The sequence below is a fragment of the Antechinus flavipes genome, chromosome 1, assembly GCF_016432865.1.
Source record: "Antechinus flavipes isolate AdamAnt ecotype Samford, QLD, Australia chromosome 1, AdamAnt_v2, whole genome shotgun sequence".
Taxonomy (NCBI): domain Eukaryota; kingdom Metazoa; phylum Chordata; class Mammalia; order Dasyuromorphia; family Dasyuridae; genus Antechinus; species Antechinus flavipes.
The window spans coordinates 328,953,714-328,969,199 of record NC_067398.1 but is presented as its reverse complement, the minus strand read 5'-3'; the positions used below and the strand labels follow the sequence as shown (position 1 = coordinate 328,969,199).

Here is a 15,486-nt window from a genome sequence, read left to right as displayed (position 1 = left end):
AAGTATTGATATTTTTGCTTTCATATTTTAGCATGTAGGTAGTTTAGCAAATGTCAGTGATGAATCCTATTTGTCCTGGGGTAATCCAGGAGTTCTTAATCTTTTCTGTGTCATAAAACAGACTCCTTTGATAGTCTGGTGAAGCAGTTAGACCCATACTTAGAATAATGTTTTAAATATGTAGGATAAAACAACAGTTATGTTGAAACATTTTGCCTCTAATAATAATTGTCTTGGCATTTTATTATGTCATGATGTAATTGCTTGTAAACCTGATTTTCAGTCATTGTTCAAAGACTTGGATTTTATTGTTCTTATCATACAGTTTGGCAGATGAAGGCTTTTTGTTTTGTTTAACGGTTAGAATTTCCCCCCATATTTACAGGGATATGATTTCCCATGATAGTTTTATGACAGTAGCCGTTTTTGAGGAGGCACATGTCAGGAATGGGAATTTGAGAATCCATAGGTGACCTGAGAATTAAAGAAGATGAAAGGTTATGGCATTTGAGTAAGATTACTATGGCAACTTCTGAGATGACACCTAGGATCTTTTTCTTTCAGAATCCCGAGAGACAGACCTCCTCAGCGGCATGGATGGCAAAGGCTCCTACCAGGTGAAAGGTTGGAAACTCACCCAACAGCAGTTTGTGGCCCTTTTGTGGAAGAGGTGGCTGATCGCTAGGCGTAGCAGGAAGGGATTTTTTGCTCAGGTGAGAAACAGAGGTTTTGTACACACACCTTGGGTGGGACGGCTAGGTATCCATCTAGAAAGTTTTTTCTCTCTTTAGGCGTAGGATCCAACTATGAGGTCTGGGAGATTGGATATGTAAATCCTTCTCAAAGAATGAGAGATTCCGAGATTTATGTGATCTAGAAAACTGGAAGTGGATGATTAGCTATGGCCCATTTGAGGCTTTTTTGTGTAAAGTACATCCAGAGGCAGGCAACTAACTAGCACACCTTCACAATTTACAGAATCTCTCCCGTTGCAAAGAAAATTAGCTGAAGTAAGAAGGAAGCAACAACTAGGGGGCCTTTTATTGGAGTTTTTCTATTAACATCAAGCTTTCTTCCTTCTCCTTACCTTATGGTTTCAGATCGTTCTGCCAGCAGTATTTGTCTGTATTGCCCTTGTGTTCAGTCTGATTGTTCCTCCTTTTGGCAAGTACCCCAGTCTGGAACTGCAGCCGTGGATGTACAATGAACAATACACATTTATCAGGTATTTCTCCGAAGAATGGAAAATCAAAAAAATTAGAAAAGGTGTATTAAGTGCACAGAGTGATTTAAATAAGATTACAGATATATCTTATCCTCTCTTCTCTCATCGTATCTGGCTAAAAATTGACCACTGAGAGCTGCTCTTGTGGAGGAGAGAATGAATTATAAAATTGAATGTTGAAAACTATCTTACATGTAACTGGAAAAATATTATTCAGAAATTTTAAACAAAAAAAAGTATCAAAATGCATTTATCTATTCTAACTTGTAGCAAGTTCCCACTTTGTAAATAAACTGTAAGCACTTTAAGAGCTCCTGTAAGATTATGAAATCCAAAATTTTCCTTTTTCCTTCCTTCCTCCCCCCCACCCCAGGACAGCAAGGAATCTGATGTAGGTTATACATGTATAATCATTTTTAACATATTTCCATGTTAGTCATGTTGTTAAAAAAAAAATCAGATCAAAAGTAGAAAAACCACAACAAAGAAAAAAACAAAACAAACACAAAAGGTGAAAATAGTATGCTTCGATCTGTATTCAGTTTCATTATTTATTTATTATTTATTAGTTTATTTCTGTTATATCTGCAGCAATGACGCTCCAGAAGATGCAGGCACTCAAAAACTCTTGGATGCTCTGACCAAGAGCCCTGGTTTTGGTACTCGTTGTATGGAAGGACAATCAATTCCGTAAGTATCATTTTAGCCTTAACGGTTTCTGAAGTTATCTAAATTCCTGCAACCTACAGTTTTCATGTTGGTCCATTACCCACCAGATGGCAATCATACCATGTACTCATCTTGTGTTCTTAATACTTAAAAAAATTCAATACTTAAAAAAAATTCAAAGCTAAAATAATGTCTATTTTTCAAAAGAATAAATATTTATAAGAATTCTAAGTTACTGAGAAGCATAGACATGGAAATATAATTATGTTTGCTGTCTCTACCCTTTTAGTATTTAATTGATAATTAAATCCATGATTTATCTGTAATCCATGATTAGAAGAATTTCCCCAATTTCTAAATTGAGTGACATCATTTTATTGGCTGCAAAGCACAAGTTAATATATGATATCAGGTTTTTCTGACTCCTGGTCCAGCACTCTATCATTGAACTCCCCAACTACATCAAATCTTAGTTGCTTCTGAAGACCTTTTCAATTTCTAAAAATATATAAAATTAATCATTGAAGTTAATTGTGAAGTGTTATCCTTATATCTGAGAACATAATTTTTTAGTCTGTTTTGTTCTAATCAGTTATGTAAAAATCCTGTTCATATCAGTTTCTCTTTTATACCTGAAATGTGACTAGTCCTTAATTCAGGCAGTTTTTTCTCTGTTATTCACTTGATAAGAACCACCAGCCTACGTGCTGGAGGAAATCCGAAAGTCTAAATGAAGAAAATAAAATTCTTTTGGTACCAAACTCAGTGATTGAATTAATATAGGATATTTCTTAGGAGGATGTTCCCTCAATGCAGAATGCCACTTGTGCTACATCTTTTAATCATAGAGAGTTGCCTAGGATACTAACAGGTTTAGTGACCTCTCTGGAGTCAGGTAGTTAGTTTGAGTTAGAGTTGAGACTTGACTCTTGGGTACTCACGGATTTGAGGTTATCTTGTTCGTTTTTTGAAAAATAAATGTTTGTTCACCTCTCATATTTTCCATATTTTTTCAAAAATCACCAGCAGTGGTTCAGCAGTTACATCTACCATTTCTTCTAATATTGTGAGATGTCATTTGCCTAGGCCTGGTGACTTTGAATTAATTGAAGGCAGCCATATTTCCTTTTATTACTTCTTTGCCTATCAATCTCCATATTCCTATTTTCTTATTTTTTCTGTTTCAAAACTCAAGTTAGTAAAGGATAGGAAAAAGTCAGCTATTAAAGACTCCTTGGAAAGTTAGATTTCTTCCAGGTGACTTTTAGTTTTCCATTTTCTTCAGGGATGTGCCCTGTGAGGGTGGTGAGGATAAATGGACTACTGCCTCTGTCCCTGAGTCCGTGATGGACATCTTCCGGAAAGGGAACTGGACAATGGAGAACCCTTCACCTGCCTGTGAGTGCAGTAGTGACAAGATAAAGAAAATGCTCCCTGTATGTCCCGCTGGTGCAGGTGGATTGCCTCCTCCTCAAGTAAGTTTATTTATTCTCAGCCTGTAACAAAACAATAGGTGTGCCAAATTTTTTAAATGTTAAGCAGGAGAAGATAAGATTATATCAAGAAAAAATTTTTCCAGGCATTTATTTTTGTGATCTTTAATTTAATCAAAGTGACTTATTTTAATGCTGATAAAAATATGTAGGTCTTTTAAAAGTAATTTTGTGTTTTTTTTTTCCTTGTGTGGTACAAGATATCCATATCTTAGTGTTCTTCTCTCATGCTATCGTATAAAAAAATCAACATTAAACATTTAGGAAACATTCCTTTTAAATAAAATGTTCCTGCTTCTAAACCAAAGCAAACTACTTAACATCCTTTCAGAAGGTAGATTGTGCCACACTCTCCTGATGGACTGAGGGCCTTTTGGTCTTCAAAGTGTTATGCATGTATGAAGCAATTTCTCTGGCATGCTGTCTTGTGAAGTGAGATGTCTGCCAGGAGGTTCTGATAGATTTTATCACTGCTTTCATTCTGCCCATTATCAGGGTTCTAAACTCAAGCAGAATACTTAAGCAGTTCTTGAGACTTTAGAAAACAAAATGTAGTTGTTATTGCTTTGTATGTTGAGATAGTCTCTGGGTTAATGGGAACTCAGCAAGTAAATTATAAGAAATATGAACAAATCCTCTCATATCTGAGCTGTCACCCTTTGTTTATTTGTATAAAAATAATTACATTTTCCTCGTGCTAGTTGTAATATAACCTATTGAGCTTAAAAGATTAGGGGGTAGTTCAAATCTAAGTTATATAGTAGACAAAATGGAGCAATAAACTCTATTGGAAAGTGTCTTTCTCTCTGTTGATTATCCCCAATTTATCTTGTACATATCTTGTTTGTCCATAGTTATTTACATGCTGTCTCCTCACTAGTCTTTTTGAAAGTAGGGACTGTCTTGCCTTTCTTTGACTCCTCACTGCTAATCATGGTTCCTGGCTTATAATAGGGGCCTAATAAGTGTTTATTGACTATTGACTGACATGATTATTGGCTTGAGTGGACCACTGCAACAGCAATTTCCTGTGGCTCTTGCTGTATTATTACAAGTTGTCTTCTAATCTTATGGCTTTATTCTCCAGTAATGTGTCTATTTTTGTGCTATAGTGTTAAGTTTGAACTAATCATTATTACTGAACAGTAAAAACAATATTGTTTTTGATTTGACAGAGAATTCAAAATACATCTGACATCCTTCAAAACTTGACTGGAAGAAACATTTCAGACTATCTGGTGAAGACCTATGTCCAGATCATAGCAAAAAGGTGCTTTTTTATAATTTATGTTTCTTATCAGAAATTAAGGGATACCTTTTCTGATAGAATGGAATGGAGAGGGAAGGAAAGTCATATTATCTCTATGATAGTATGCTTGATAATCCATTAAGATGTGATCCCAAAGTCGATTAGGTGATTCGTGTAATGTCTTGTTAATTAGTTACTCACATTTCTATATCAATTTATATGTATTGCCTCATTTGGCCTTCAATCTCAATCATGTAATCTATATAGTATAAGTATTGTGATTTCTAGTAAATAGAAGAGCCAGAATTTTGAGATGGGTTTTTTATAGCCCAAATTATATTTCAGTGAGCTGCTTCTCAGTGGGTTTTTCAAGTAACTGTAAATGATGGGTGAGAGGTCAGAAAGAGAGAGCTTTAAATTTTCAGTATCCTCATGTATTTTTAAAATGAATTGTTTGCAAATTCAATATTCCTTTGTAGGGAAAAATCAGTCTCTTTAAATCATATGATCAGGACTGTTATAAATAATGTCTTTGTGAAATAAAAATATCCAGGCTTCATAGATTAATTTGGTACATTAATCATATTATAAAGGACACATTTTGTAAGCTTAAGAAAAAAGAAAACAACACCATGATTATTGACTTTCATCCTACTTTCTTGCTGCTTTCTTCTCACCTAAATTTTCTTTTCCCCTGTCCCTTCTTTCTTCTCCTTTTTCCTTTGTATTGTGTTATTCAGTTTACTCATTTCTCACTGGCACACTTTGAAATGATTTTTTGGTTTTTGGTCTTTGTTTTTTTTTTTTCAGCCTAAAGAACAAGATCTGGGTAAATGAATTTAGGTAAGTCTGTGACATTTTTTTGCTCTGTCTTTGATTTTTCTTTGATTCCTCAGCTTCACGATGGCAGTGATGAAATAAATGTCTTTTGTCTTGCATTTGTTTGGAATTTTATACCTGATTGAGAACTACGTGAGGAAAACAGAAAATGTGAAGGACATATGGGATAAAATTGCTTTTTATTTGTGAAACTAAACCACAGATGCATATTCTAGAGCAGGACTGTCAAACTCAAATAGAAATGAAGGCCACTCATCTATGCATAAGACTTTCTGCCCATGCATAAAACATAGATAATATTACATTAATATGTGGCCCACACATTTTCTTGTGGGCCACATATTAATGTAATATTTGTCCATGTCATATTGTGTTTTAATTTATTTTATAAAATATTTCCCAGTTACATTTTAATCTAGTTTGGGTTGCACTCGGGTATGTTAGGGACTTCATGTGACCCACATGAAGAATCATTATTTGATACCTTTGATCTAGAGGTTTGCAAAGAGCTTGAAGGTTGGAGTACCTGGCCTGCCCTAACCATTGACCTCAAGTATCAAGTCCTCCCACTTTCTTTTACAACCTAGTGAACTTATATAAGGATCCCACTAACTTCTGACTTCAAGTTGGGCAGGAAAGATGGTTTTGTGAGATGACTAAATCTTCCCCTAGTTGTATTTTATGTCCTGTGGTCAGATGAGTTCTCACAGTCCCAGAGAGTTGAGGGTAAAGAGTCAGAGCTACCAGTAGCCACACAAGGTTCTAGGATGCTAAATAATAATAGTAATAATGATAATAAGAGTTCACAGTTACTCTTGAGCTTTGTATTTAGGATGTTCTTAGGGTGGGGGAAAAGCTGTAACAAGCCTTGGCCACTTTGAGTTTTGGAGGAGAAGCTTTAGAGATAGGAAGAAGACAAAAAATAAGGAGGGGAAATGGGGATGGCTTTTTGGCTTTGAATTGATTCAAAAGTAGGGTCAAGGAAGTAGCCCTTGCCCATAGGAGACATGGTGCCAGGATCCTTCTTTCCTGATTACTAGTGAGTTTATTCCTACACACCTAGGCAGAGCAGAGACAAACTTTTGAAATGTCTGTGGGATCCATGTTACTAGACATGAACCAAAGTCCTGTCTTTAACCTCAAGGCTAATATGGAACAGAATTAATTCCAACCTATTAAACTCCAGGGTTGCTTCATAAAGGCAGAGAACTTGGTTCTTAGGAGCAAGGAAATACAATTTATCATTTTCACATCTTGGGATTCTGATTCTGGAGTTACTTGTTTACTTGGATCCCCTTTGAATTTCTGTAATTCCTACCTTACCCACATAAGCTAATATAAAGTGAAAACAGAAATAGTTGAAATTATTGCATGGCTAATTTTGGGTTTATTGAGGAGGAAGCAGTCCAAAATTTAAGCATAAATTATGAAGATTGTTTGGATTATTTAGTTCACTTTTAAACAACTGTCTGATTCTTTTTTTCCCCCAAGGTATGGTGGTTTTTCTCTGGGTACCAGTAACGTGCGTGGATTACCTCCAAGTAATGAAATTAATGTTGCCATTGACCAAGTGAAGAAACTCTTTCAGCTGACCAAGGTGTGTCCCAAATCAGGCCTGGAAAATGTGTAATTTGGGTATTGGCTTGTGCATTGGCAAGTCGTGTTACAGATAACTGGGCAAACTGTCACTTGTTGTGAAGAAACAGGCCAGATATGTATGGGACTAGTGAGTCTCTCTTTGCCAGGGATCTAAACTGTCTTTAACCAAATTCCCCTCTGGGATTGGTGCCAGCTGGCTTCAGACTTCCTCCCATGGCACTTTCTCTCTCCTGCCCAATTCCTCACTCTTTGTTCTTAAGGAGGAAAGCATGAGGTTGGAACAAAACTCCATGTCCAAGGCTCAGAGAGCCTTGATAATAAATAACATCCTAAACAAATGAGAAGAGAGTGAGCATTTGAGAACTAGCACCAAGGGTGGGAGAGGGAAAAGAGAAGACGAAGAGCGTTTCAGTCTTTATCAGCCCAGAGAAAAAAGTTATCTTCTTTCCAGGCTGGCTGGGTTCAGAGTCCTTATCATGTCAGATAAGTGCTGAGCTTTGCTTTGCTCTCCTGTGTCTTGCCTTTGCCTCTCTACACCTGTCTAAATGGACTGACAGTTCCCTGTACTGAGGCCAAAGGAGAATCACTTGATTTAAATCAAAAGTCCTTGAACCTCTATTAAAAATTGTTGATGATTAATTTCCCAGATAACTTGCTATATGAATCTGCCTGATGAAAAAAAGCAAAAAGGATTTTTAAAGAGACAATCCTAAAAAATGGCTAACTGTGAAGAAAAGAGAATTTTTTACTTTTTCAGTTGGCTTTTGTCCCTGATTTGGTGTAAAGCACAAGTATGCACGCAGACGTGTTCAATGCCTGAGAGTACAGGTGTGGAAGGTTCATTTTTTTAGGGCCGCCTGACCTCCCAGTTAGTGCCTTTTGAAAGAAAGCATTGACTTGTATCACAGAGCCATGGTAGCTGTCAACACCAATCAGCCTATTTCATATGTGTTCAATTACCAAAACAAGGCGCAGTATTTTAAAATGCACAAGACTATCGTTGCATGTGTGTTCCCCTTCGTAGATTTATATATTTTCTGTAATTTTCAGCTTAGTGCAGAGAATTAAGCCAATCTAAACCAATCTTTTACAGGCTTTTGGGGAGATGGGGGTTGGAAGGATATTCAATAGATGAAGAAAAGTCTTCTGCAGATTTAGGGCAGTGTCATATAGCAGAGAGAGGGACTGTTTTTGGAGTGTAGAAGTCATGGGGTGAAGTCCCACTTAGAACTTGGCTGTGTGACCCTTTAAATTCTTGGTCTCCCAGATAGCTTCCTTCACATTATAAATTACAGATGAGTAGCCTCTCTATCAACAAAGGAAAGTCTCCTATCAGAAGTTCTAGACAAAGAAGAATCTAGACAAAGAAGAAAATTAAATCTAGACAAAGAAGAAAATAATATAAAATAAGTTACAGGAAGTTGCCTATCTACTATAAAGGTAAAATACTCCTTGCCAGGAAGAAATACAGCATTTGGATTTCATGTTTTTTCTTTGCCATTTACAGGATAGTTCTGCAGATCGATTTCTCAACAGCTTAGGAAACTTCATGACAGGACTGGATACCAAAAATAATGTCAAGGTAAATCCCCATTGTAGCCATAATATCTGCTTGCATCTTGAGAACTCTAGGCTAATGTTAACTGCCCTCAGATACTAAGGTTGAGTAAGATTATTGATGAGTAGTCATACAAATTTGTGTATTTTACAAATTTATAAATACAAAATTGTAACTCTACCTTGTAGAAAAATGGGTGTCGTTGTGGATAAAGTGGTGGAATCAGGAAGATTCGAGTTCAAATCCAGCCTCAGACACTGACTACCTATATGAATCTGAGCAAATCAATTAACTTTTGCTGCCTCAGTTTCCTCAATTATATAGTAGAGTTAACAGCATCTAGTTTTCTAGTTTTATTGGAAGGATCAAACGAAATAATATTTGTAAAAGAACTTAGCACAGGACCTGGTATATATTAGACATTTACTAAATACTAGTTTCCCTTTCCTCCTTTTTACTTGCGATGTGTGTTTGTAATGTATTTCTGGGAGTGGGTTACTTGAATGGAATTAGTTCAAAGCCAGCATTTTTGTCTTTCAGGTATGGTTCAATAACAAGGGTTGGCATGCCATTGGCTCCTTCCTGAATGTCATCAATAATGCCATCCTCAGAGCCAACCTGCCAGAGGGAAAGAATCCCAACCACTACGGCATTACAGCTTTTAATCACCCTCTGAATCTGACCAAGCAGCAGCTCTCCGAAGTGGCCCTGTAAGCTTTAGGGATCGGGAAAAGAGAGTATTGGGGAGGTTGGGTTCATTCATCAATTTAATGAGTCTCATTGATCAAATGCTTACTAAATGGAAACATTATCATAAACTCTGAGTGAAGATAGAAAAGTAAATAATTAATTCATAGTCCTGCCATCAAGGAGTTTATAGCCCATATAGAGTATAGGACATATGAACATAACTCTAATACAAAATAAAATGTGATAAGGAAGAGAGAGAGAGAGAAACAGAAAGAGTTTTTCATGAGGAATGAGAAGGAAAGATCATTTCCAGATTGAGAGATGGAGGAGAGACATTTAACTTGGGTCTTGAAGGATGGATAGGATTTTAAAAGGCAGACATGTGACAATTTTGAGAAAGTACGGGAAGAGTCTTACAGGTGTAGTACATGGGGACAAAGGCATAGATGCTGTAAAAAAAAAAGCATAGGATGTGTACAAGGAATGATGAGTACTCCAATTTGGATATTGTATGAAATAAGATTGGGACCTCCCCCATATGGTAAAATCCTTGAAGGCAGGGATTATTCTATTAAATTTTTTATATCCCCATAACTTAAGCACAGTGCTATGGCACACATAATAGGTATTTTCATGATTTTCAAATTTTAATCTAGTTGATATTCAAAGAGCCTGATGATTTTAGGAAGCATTTCCAAAGTGGTGTTATTAGGTTACATGTCTTAATTTGGGATTTCTAACACCCAATTGAATCTTTTCCTGGTCTAATGGATCTTTTGAAATTTGTTTTTTCAGGATGACTACTTCAGTAGATGTCCTTGTTTCCATCTGTGTGATCTTTGCAATGTCCTTCGTCCCAGCCAGCTTTGTTGTGTTTTTGATCCAGGAGCGCGTCAGCAAAGCTAAACATCTACAGTTCATCAGTGGTGTAAAACCTGTCATCTACTGGCTTTCCAACTTTGTCTGGGATATGGTAAGAGCAAGTATCTGGATAGCTCCTGTGGGTACTCTCCTTCACAGTATGTGGCAGTAATCCATATTATGAGAAAATGCTCAATAGGATTAAAAAGAGATGTCCAGAAGGAAATAGACCAACTGCATCATCTTTTGTTCTGTTTCATCATGCTAAATTATCGTTAAAGATATGGTATGATGCGGAGAATCTTGGACTTGGAATCAAAAAACCCAAGCTCAGGAAGTTTAATCATAGGATCTTGCACAAGTCACTTCACTCTATTCCCTCCAACTCCCCACCTTTCCTGTGCCTCAGTATCCTTTGTAAAGCAGAGTAGTTGGACTTTATCTCTAATTTCTTATCCAGTTATGTTAATACAAGAAATTTTTCTTCTCATCAATGGAATGGCAGGGAAGAGGGGGAAAAATGAATTTTTGTTCATTAAAAACATTTTAAAATAGTTGGAAGGTACTACAGATGTGGAATATGGCAAGTACTTTTAGATGAGGTCACTTTTTTGTAGTTTTGCTTAATTTTTTTACTCTTACAAAAGATTTCTTATGGACTGGGAGTAATAAGTAAATATTTGTATTGTGAAAACAAACTATGTCTATTAAAAAATCTTATTATGCTTTTATTAATGGAGCCAAATTGTATTAGCTGTATTACATATTGGACTTGTGATCAAGTAAATCTTTTTTCTTTCAGTGCAATTATGTGGTACCTGCCACCTTAGTCATCATCATCTTCATCTGCTTCCAGCAAAAGTCTTATGTGTCTTCCACCAACCTTCCTGTCCTGGCTCTTCTCCTCTTACTTTATGGGTAGGTAATCTCGAGTTTGCGATGACTAGATAAGAAACGAAAAATAAAAGAAGTAAGGTTTAATCTTCTCCTGTTTTGTTTCACAGGTGGTCAATAACCCCTCTCATGTACCCAGCCTCCTTTGTGTTCAAGATCCCCAGCACAGCTTACGTGGTCCTTACTAGTGTGAACCTCTTCATTGGGATTAATGGAAGTGTGGCCACTTTTGTTTTAGAGCTCTTCACTAACAATGTGAGTATTGTGATTCCTTCTCCTATTATGATTTGTTGTAATTGTCATAAAGGAAATATTGCATTGTAGAACAAATGTTAGCCCTGGAAGCCCTTGGTTCAAGCCATCTGTGACACTAGCTATGTGATCATGGGAAATCACTAATTTCTGTAATTCTTAGAATCCTCATCTGTAAAATGGTATGATGATACCTGTAGTTCTTATCTCAGAAGCTCAAATGAGATAATGCATATGTGAAGTGCTTTGCAAAATTTAAATCACTAGATAATGGCAGTATTGTTGCCTAAAATATATGTTTAGAGTTTTGAAAAGCCAAATTAGTAAGATCATGTGTCCTTGGAAATATTGGGTATTTGAAAAGACATCATTTTTGCTTTAGAACTTTAGAATGTACTTTTATGTCATAAATTAAAGCAAAATTGAAATGTGATGACATATCATCTAATCAGTCTGTTTCTTATTGTCAGTTGAATTCTAGATAAGAAGGGTTACAGTTATGTGGACACTTTTAGGTCCCCTGTATGCCATGGTGATACAATGGAAGGTCACTTTGAAAATAGATTTAGAATGTGTCAGAGTAGAATTAGAACAGAATATACATAAGCAGGTAGCTAAATGTCCAAAATTTCCAACTTGTTTGCATTTTTTCCTACCTAAGGCATTTTTCTAAACTCTCTACAGAATATTTCTTATTTTGTCAACATTGATTGCGAATGTCTTTTGGTAATTGAAATCAAAGATTTGCATTACTATACTAGAAATTCAAAGTTTAGAAGGGACTTTGAGGGTCACCTATTCCAGCTTGTTATACTCTGAGCAAGACTCCCATCTCCCACTAAGCTCCACTCAAGGGCTTCTAGTGCAGGGAAGTTTGCTATCCTCAAAGCAGTCCATTCTACATTTGGATAATTGAATTGTTAGAACAAAATATCTCTTACATTGAGCTGAAATTTGTCTCTGTGTTGCTCCTCTAGAGCCAGATGGAACCAAATTAAATTTCTCTTTTTTATGATAGCTGTCTTCAAATACTTAAAACTGCAAATGTTTGAAGACAGCAATCTTCTGTAAATTTTCTTTTCTTTAGGTTAAATATCCCTAATTCCTTCAACTACTCTCAGCCAACAGATATGCTCTTTATTCTAATTTTATAATCGACAAATGTACTAACAGTTGATTTTTGTGTGTTTTTTTTTAATAGAAGCTCAACAATATTAATGATATTTTGAAGTCTGTTTTTCTGATATTCCCTCACTTCTGTCTGGGCCGAGGACTAATTGACATGGTGAAAAACCAGGCAATGGCTGATGCACTAGAAAGGTTTGGTAAGTGAATACTCTCCATCCCTTAACTACTGCGTATTAACATAATGCCTTATGGCATTAAACAAGTCTTTATCTTTGAACAACAAATTCAAGTATTATTTTCTGTACTTGACTTTCCTCATCAGCAGGTCATACATTACAACTGTCCCCATGTCCTACCAGTGCACAGAAGTGAAATGGCATGGTGGATGTAAAGGCATGAACCTTTTAATAATAAAAATACTGAACCTTTTCCAGGCTCAGCTCATTGCTACTATTATTGAGTATGCTTGTTGAGTTGATAAGACAATCCCTTCATCCTTGAAATGCCCTCAAGAAAGGACAATTAGAGAAGAAAAAATGATTCTTTAAAAGTCATACAAATTAAAAACTGGTATTAAAGCAAAAAAGTTTATTATTTATTTTATGCTCTTTAAAGATAATTCTTTGTGGTTTTGTTGATTCTCCTACATCTCTGCACATTTATTCACTGTCTTCAAAAGTAAAGCTCCACTAAGTGGGGGGCGTAAGATGGGAGAGTCAGCAGTAAATCACTGTAATACTCCCAAACTCACCTCCACACAACCATAAAATAGTGCCCCCAAACAAATTCTGGAATAGCAGAACAATAAAAAGATGGGATAAAATGATATTTTAGATCTAGAAACTTGTAGGATTGGCAAGAAAGGTCTGTCTCACTTTAAAAAAAAAAAGGACCAAACAGAAAAGGAAGAAGAAACATTAACTGAGGAAAAAACTTCTTAAAAGTTAGAATTGGTGGAAACTGAGTGGAATGCCCATCACAACATAGCATTTCTACTTTTTCTGTTGTTTGCTTGCATTTTTATTTTCCCTCTCAGGTTTTTTTTTTTACTTTCTTTCTAGATCCGATTTTTCTTGTGCAACAAAATAACTATATAAATATGTACATATATGTTATATTCAACATATACTTTAACATATTGGACTATCTGTCATCTAGGGGAGAGTTGGGGGGGAAAGGAGAGGAAAAGTTGGAACAGAAGGTTTTGCAAGGGTTAATGTTGAAAAATTACTTATGCATATGTTTTGTAAATAAAAAGCTATAATAAAAAAAAGAGAGAGAAATCAAAAGTTAGAATCGGGCAAGTAGAAGTTAATGACTCCATGAGACATCAAGAATCGACTGAACAAATTCAAAAGAATGAAAAATAGGAAAATATCTCATTGGGGAAAAAACAACTAACCTGAAAAAGAGATCCAGGAGAGACAATGTAAGAATTATGGGATTACCTGAAAGCCATAATCTAAAGAATGATCTGGACAGCATCTTTAAGAAAATTATCAAGGAAAACTGCCCTGATATTGGATATTCAGGACTTAGCAAAGTAGACATTAAGTGAATCCTTTGATCAACTCAAGAAAGAGATTCCAAAAAAAAAAAAAAAAAACTTGAAGGAACATTATAGCTAAATTATAAAATTATCAGGTCAAGGAATAAGTACTACAAGAGACCAGAAACAAAATATCAGAGAGCTATAATCAAGATTACACAGGATTTAGCAGCTGCAATATTAAAGAATTGGAGGTCATGGAACATGATATCCCAGAAGGCAAAGGAATTAGGACTGCAACCAAGACTCACCCACCAAAATTAAGTATACTTTAAGGGGAAAAGGGGTCATGCAATAAAATAAAAGGATTTCAAGCTTTCATAAGAACAACAGAATTGAACAAAAAATTTGATCTCCACTATGAAGGTCTAAGAGAAAGCTTAAAAAGAGAAAAGAAAATATAAGAAATTCAATAGAGTTGAACTGGTTATGTCCCTATATATGGTAAGGTGATACTTGTAATTCTTAATATATATAGACGTTACAAGTCTAAGATGAATTTGAGAGAATGATAGAAAAAACAACGAAGGGGTAAGAAAAAGAGAAAGAGAGCATACCACATTGTAAAAATGGATAATTACATTAAATTAAAAAGCTTTTGCGCAAACAAAACCAATGTAGCCAAGATTAGGAAGAATGCAAAAATAAGGATACAAGCCATTTCCTGATTGATAAATGGTCAAAGGATATGAATAGGCAGTTTTCAGATAAAGAAATCAGAGCTATCTATAGGCATATGAAGAAGTGCTGTCACTTTTGAAAAGAAAAATGGAAATTAAAACAATTTTGAGGTACTACCTCATATCTATCAGATTGGCTAATGTGACCCAAAAAAAAAGGGAAATGACAAATAAATGTTGGAGATGATGTGGAAAAATTGAGACACTAATGCACTGTTGGTAGAGTTGTGAACTAATCCAATCATTTTGGAAAGAAACTTAGAACTCTGCCCAAAGAACAGTCAAACTGTGCATACCTTTTGATCCAGTGATATTACTATGTCTATATTCCAAAGAGATAATAAAAAAGAAAGTACAGGTCCAGAAATATTTATGAATATGAAGGAATACTATTATGCAATAAGAAATGATGAACAGACAGATTTCAGAAAAACCTGGAAAGACTTGTACAAAGATAAAAAGCAAAACGAGGAAGTTCACATTATCAACAATATCATTTGATGCCACCCTGAATTACTCAGTTCTCAGTAACACAATGATCTAAAACAAATACAGAGTGGGAAACTATCATCCACATCCAGTTAAAAGAACTAGTGGACTCAGAATGTAGAACCGAACAAAGCATACTTTTTTCACTTTATTCTTCATGATTTTTCTTTTTGATCTTTCACAACTGTATATGTATGAATATGTAAATATGTTCTATGTGATAGTTTATGTATGATATATATCAAATTATGTACTATTTTAAGAAGAGGGAAGGAGAAAAGTTTGAAACACAATCTTGTAAAAATGAAAA

At 35.4% G+C, this 15,486-nt stretch overlaps 1 protein-coding gene across 1 annotated transcript in view; it reads left to right on the top strand.

The window, feature by feature from the left end:
* ABCA1 (ATP binding cassette subfamily A member 1) overlaps positions 1-15,486 on the top strand; it is a 146,155-nt gene that overhangs the window by 116,821 nt on the left and 13,848 nt on the right. Inside the window, exons 28-40 of the mRNA XM_051967072.1 lie at positions 565-713; positions 1,101-1,225; positions 1,817-1,915; positions 3,180-3,369; positions 4,563-4,657; positions 5,447-5,479; positions 6,968-7,073; positions 8,583-8,657; positions 9,174-9,343; positions 10,119-10,296; positions 10,987-11,102; positions 11,189-11,333; positions 12,532-12,655. Coding sequence (XP_051823032.1) covers positions 565-713; positions 1,101-1,225; positions 1,817-1,915; positions 3,180-3,369; positions 4,563-4,657; positions 5,447-5,479; positions 6,968-7,073; positions 8,583-8,657; positions 9,174-9,343; positions 10,119-10,296; positions 10,987-11,102; positions 11,189-11,333; positions 12,532-12,655 — 1,605 coding nt within the window. The remainder of the gene's footprint in view (positions 1-564; positions 714-1,100; positions 1,226-1,816; positions 1,916-3,179; positions 3,370-4,562; positions 4,658-5,446; positions 5,480-6,967; positions 7,074-8,582; positions 8,658-9,173; positions 9,344-10,118; positions 10,297-10,986; positions 11,103-11,188; positions 11,334-12,531; positions 12,656-15,486) is intronic.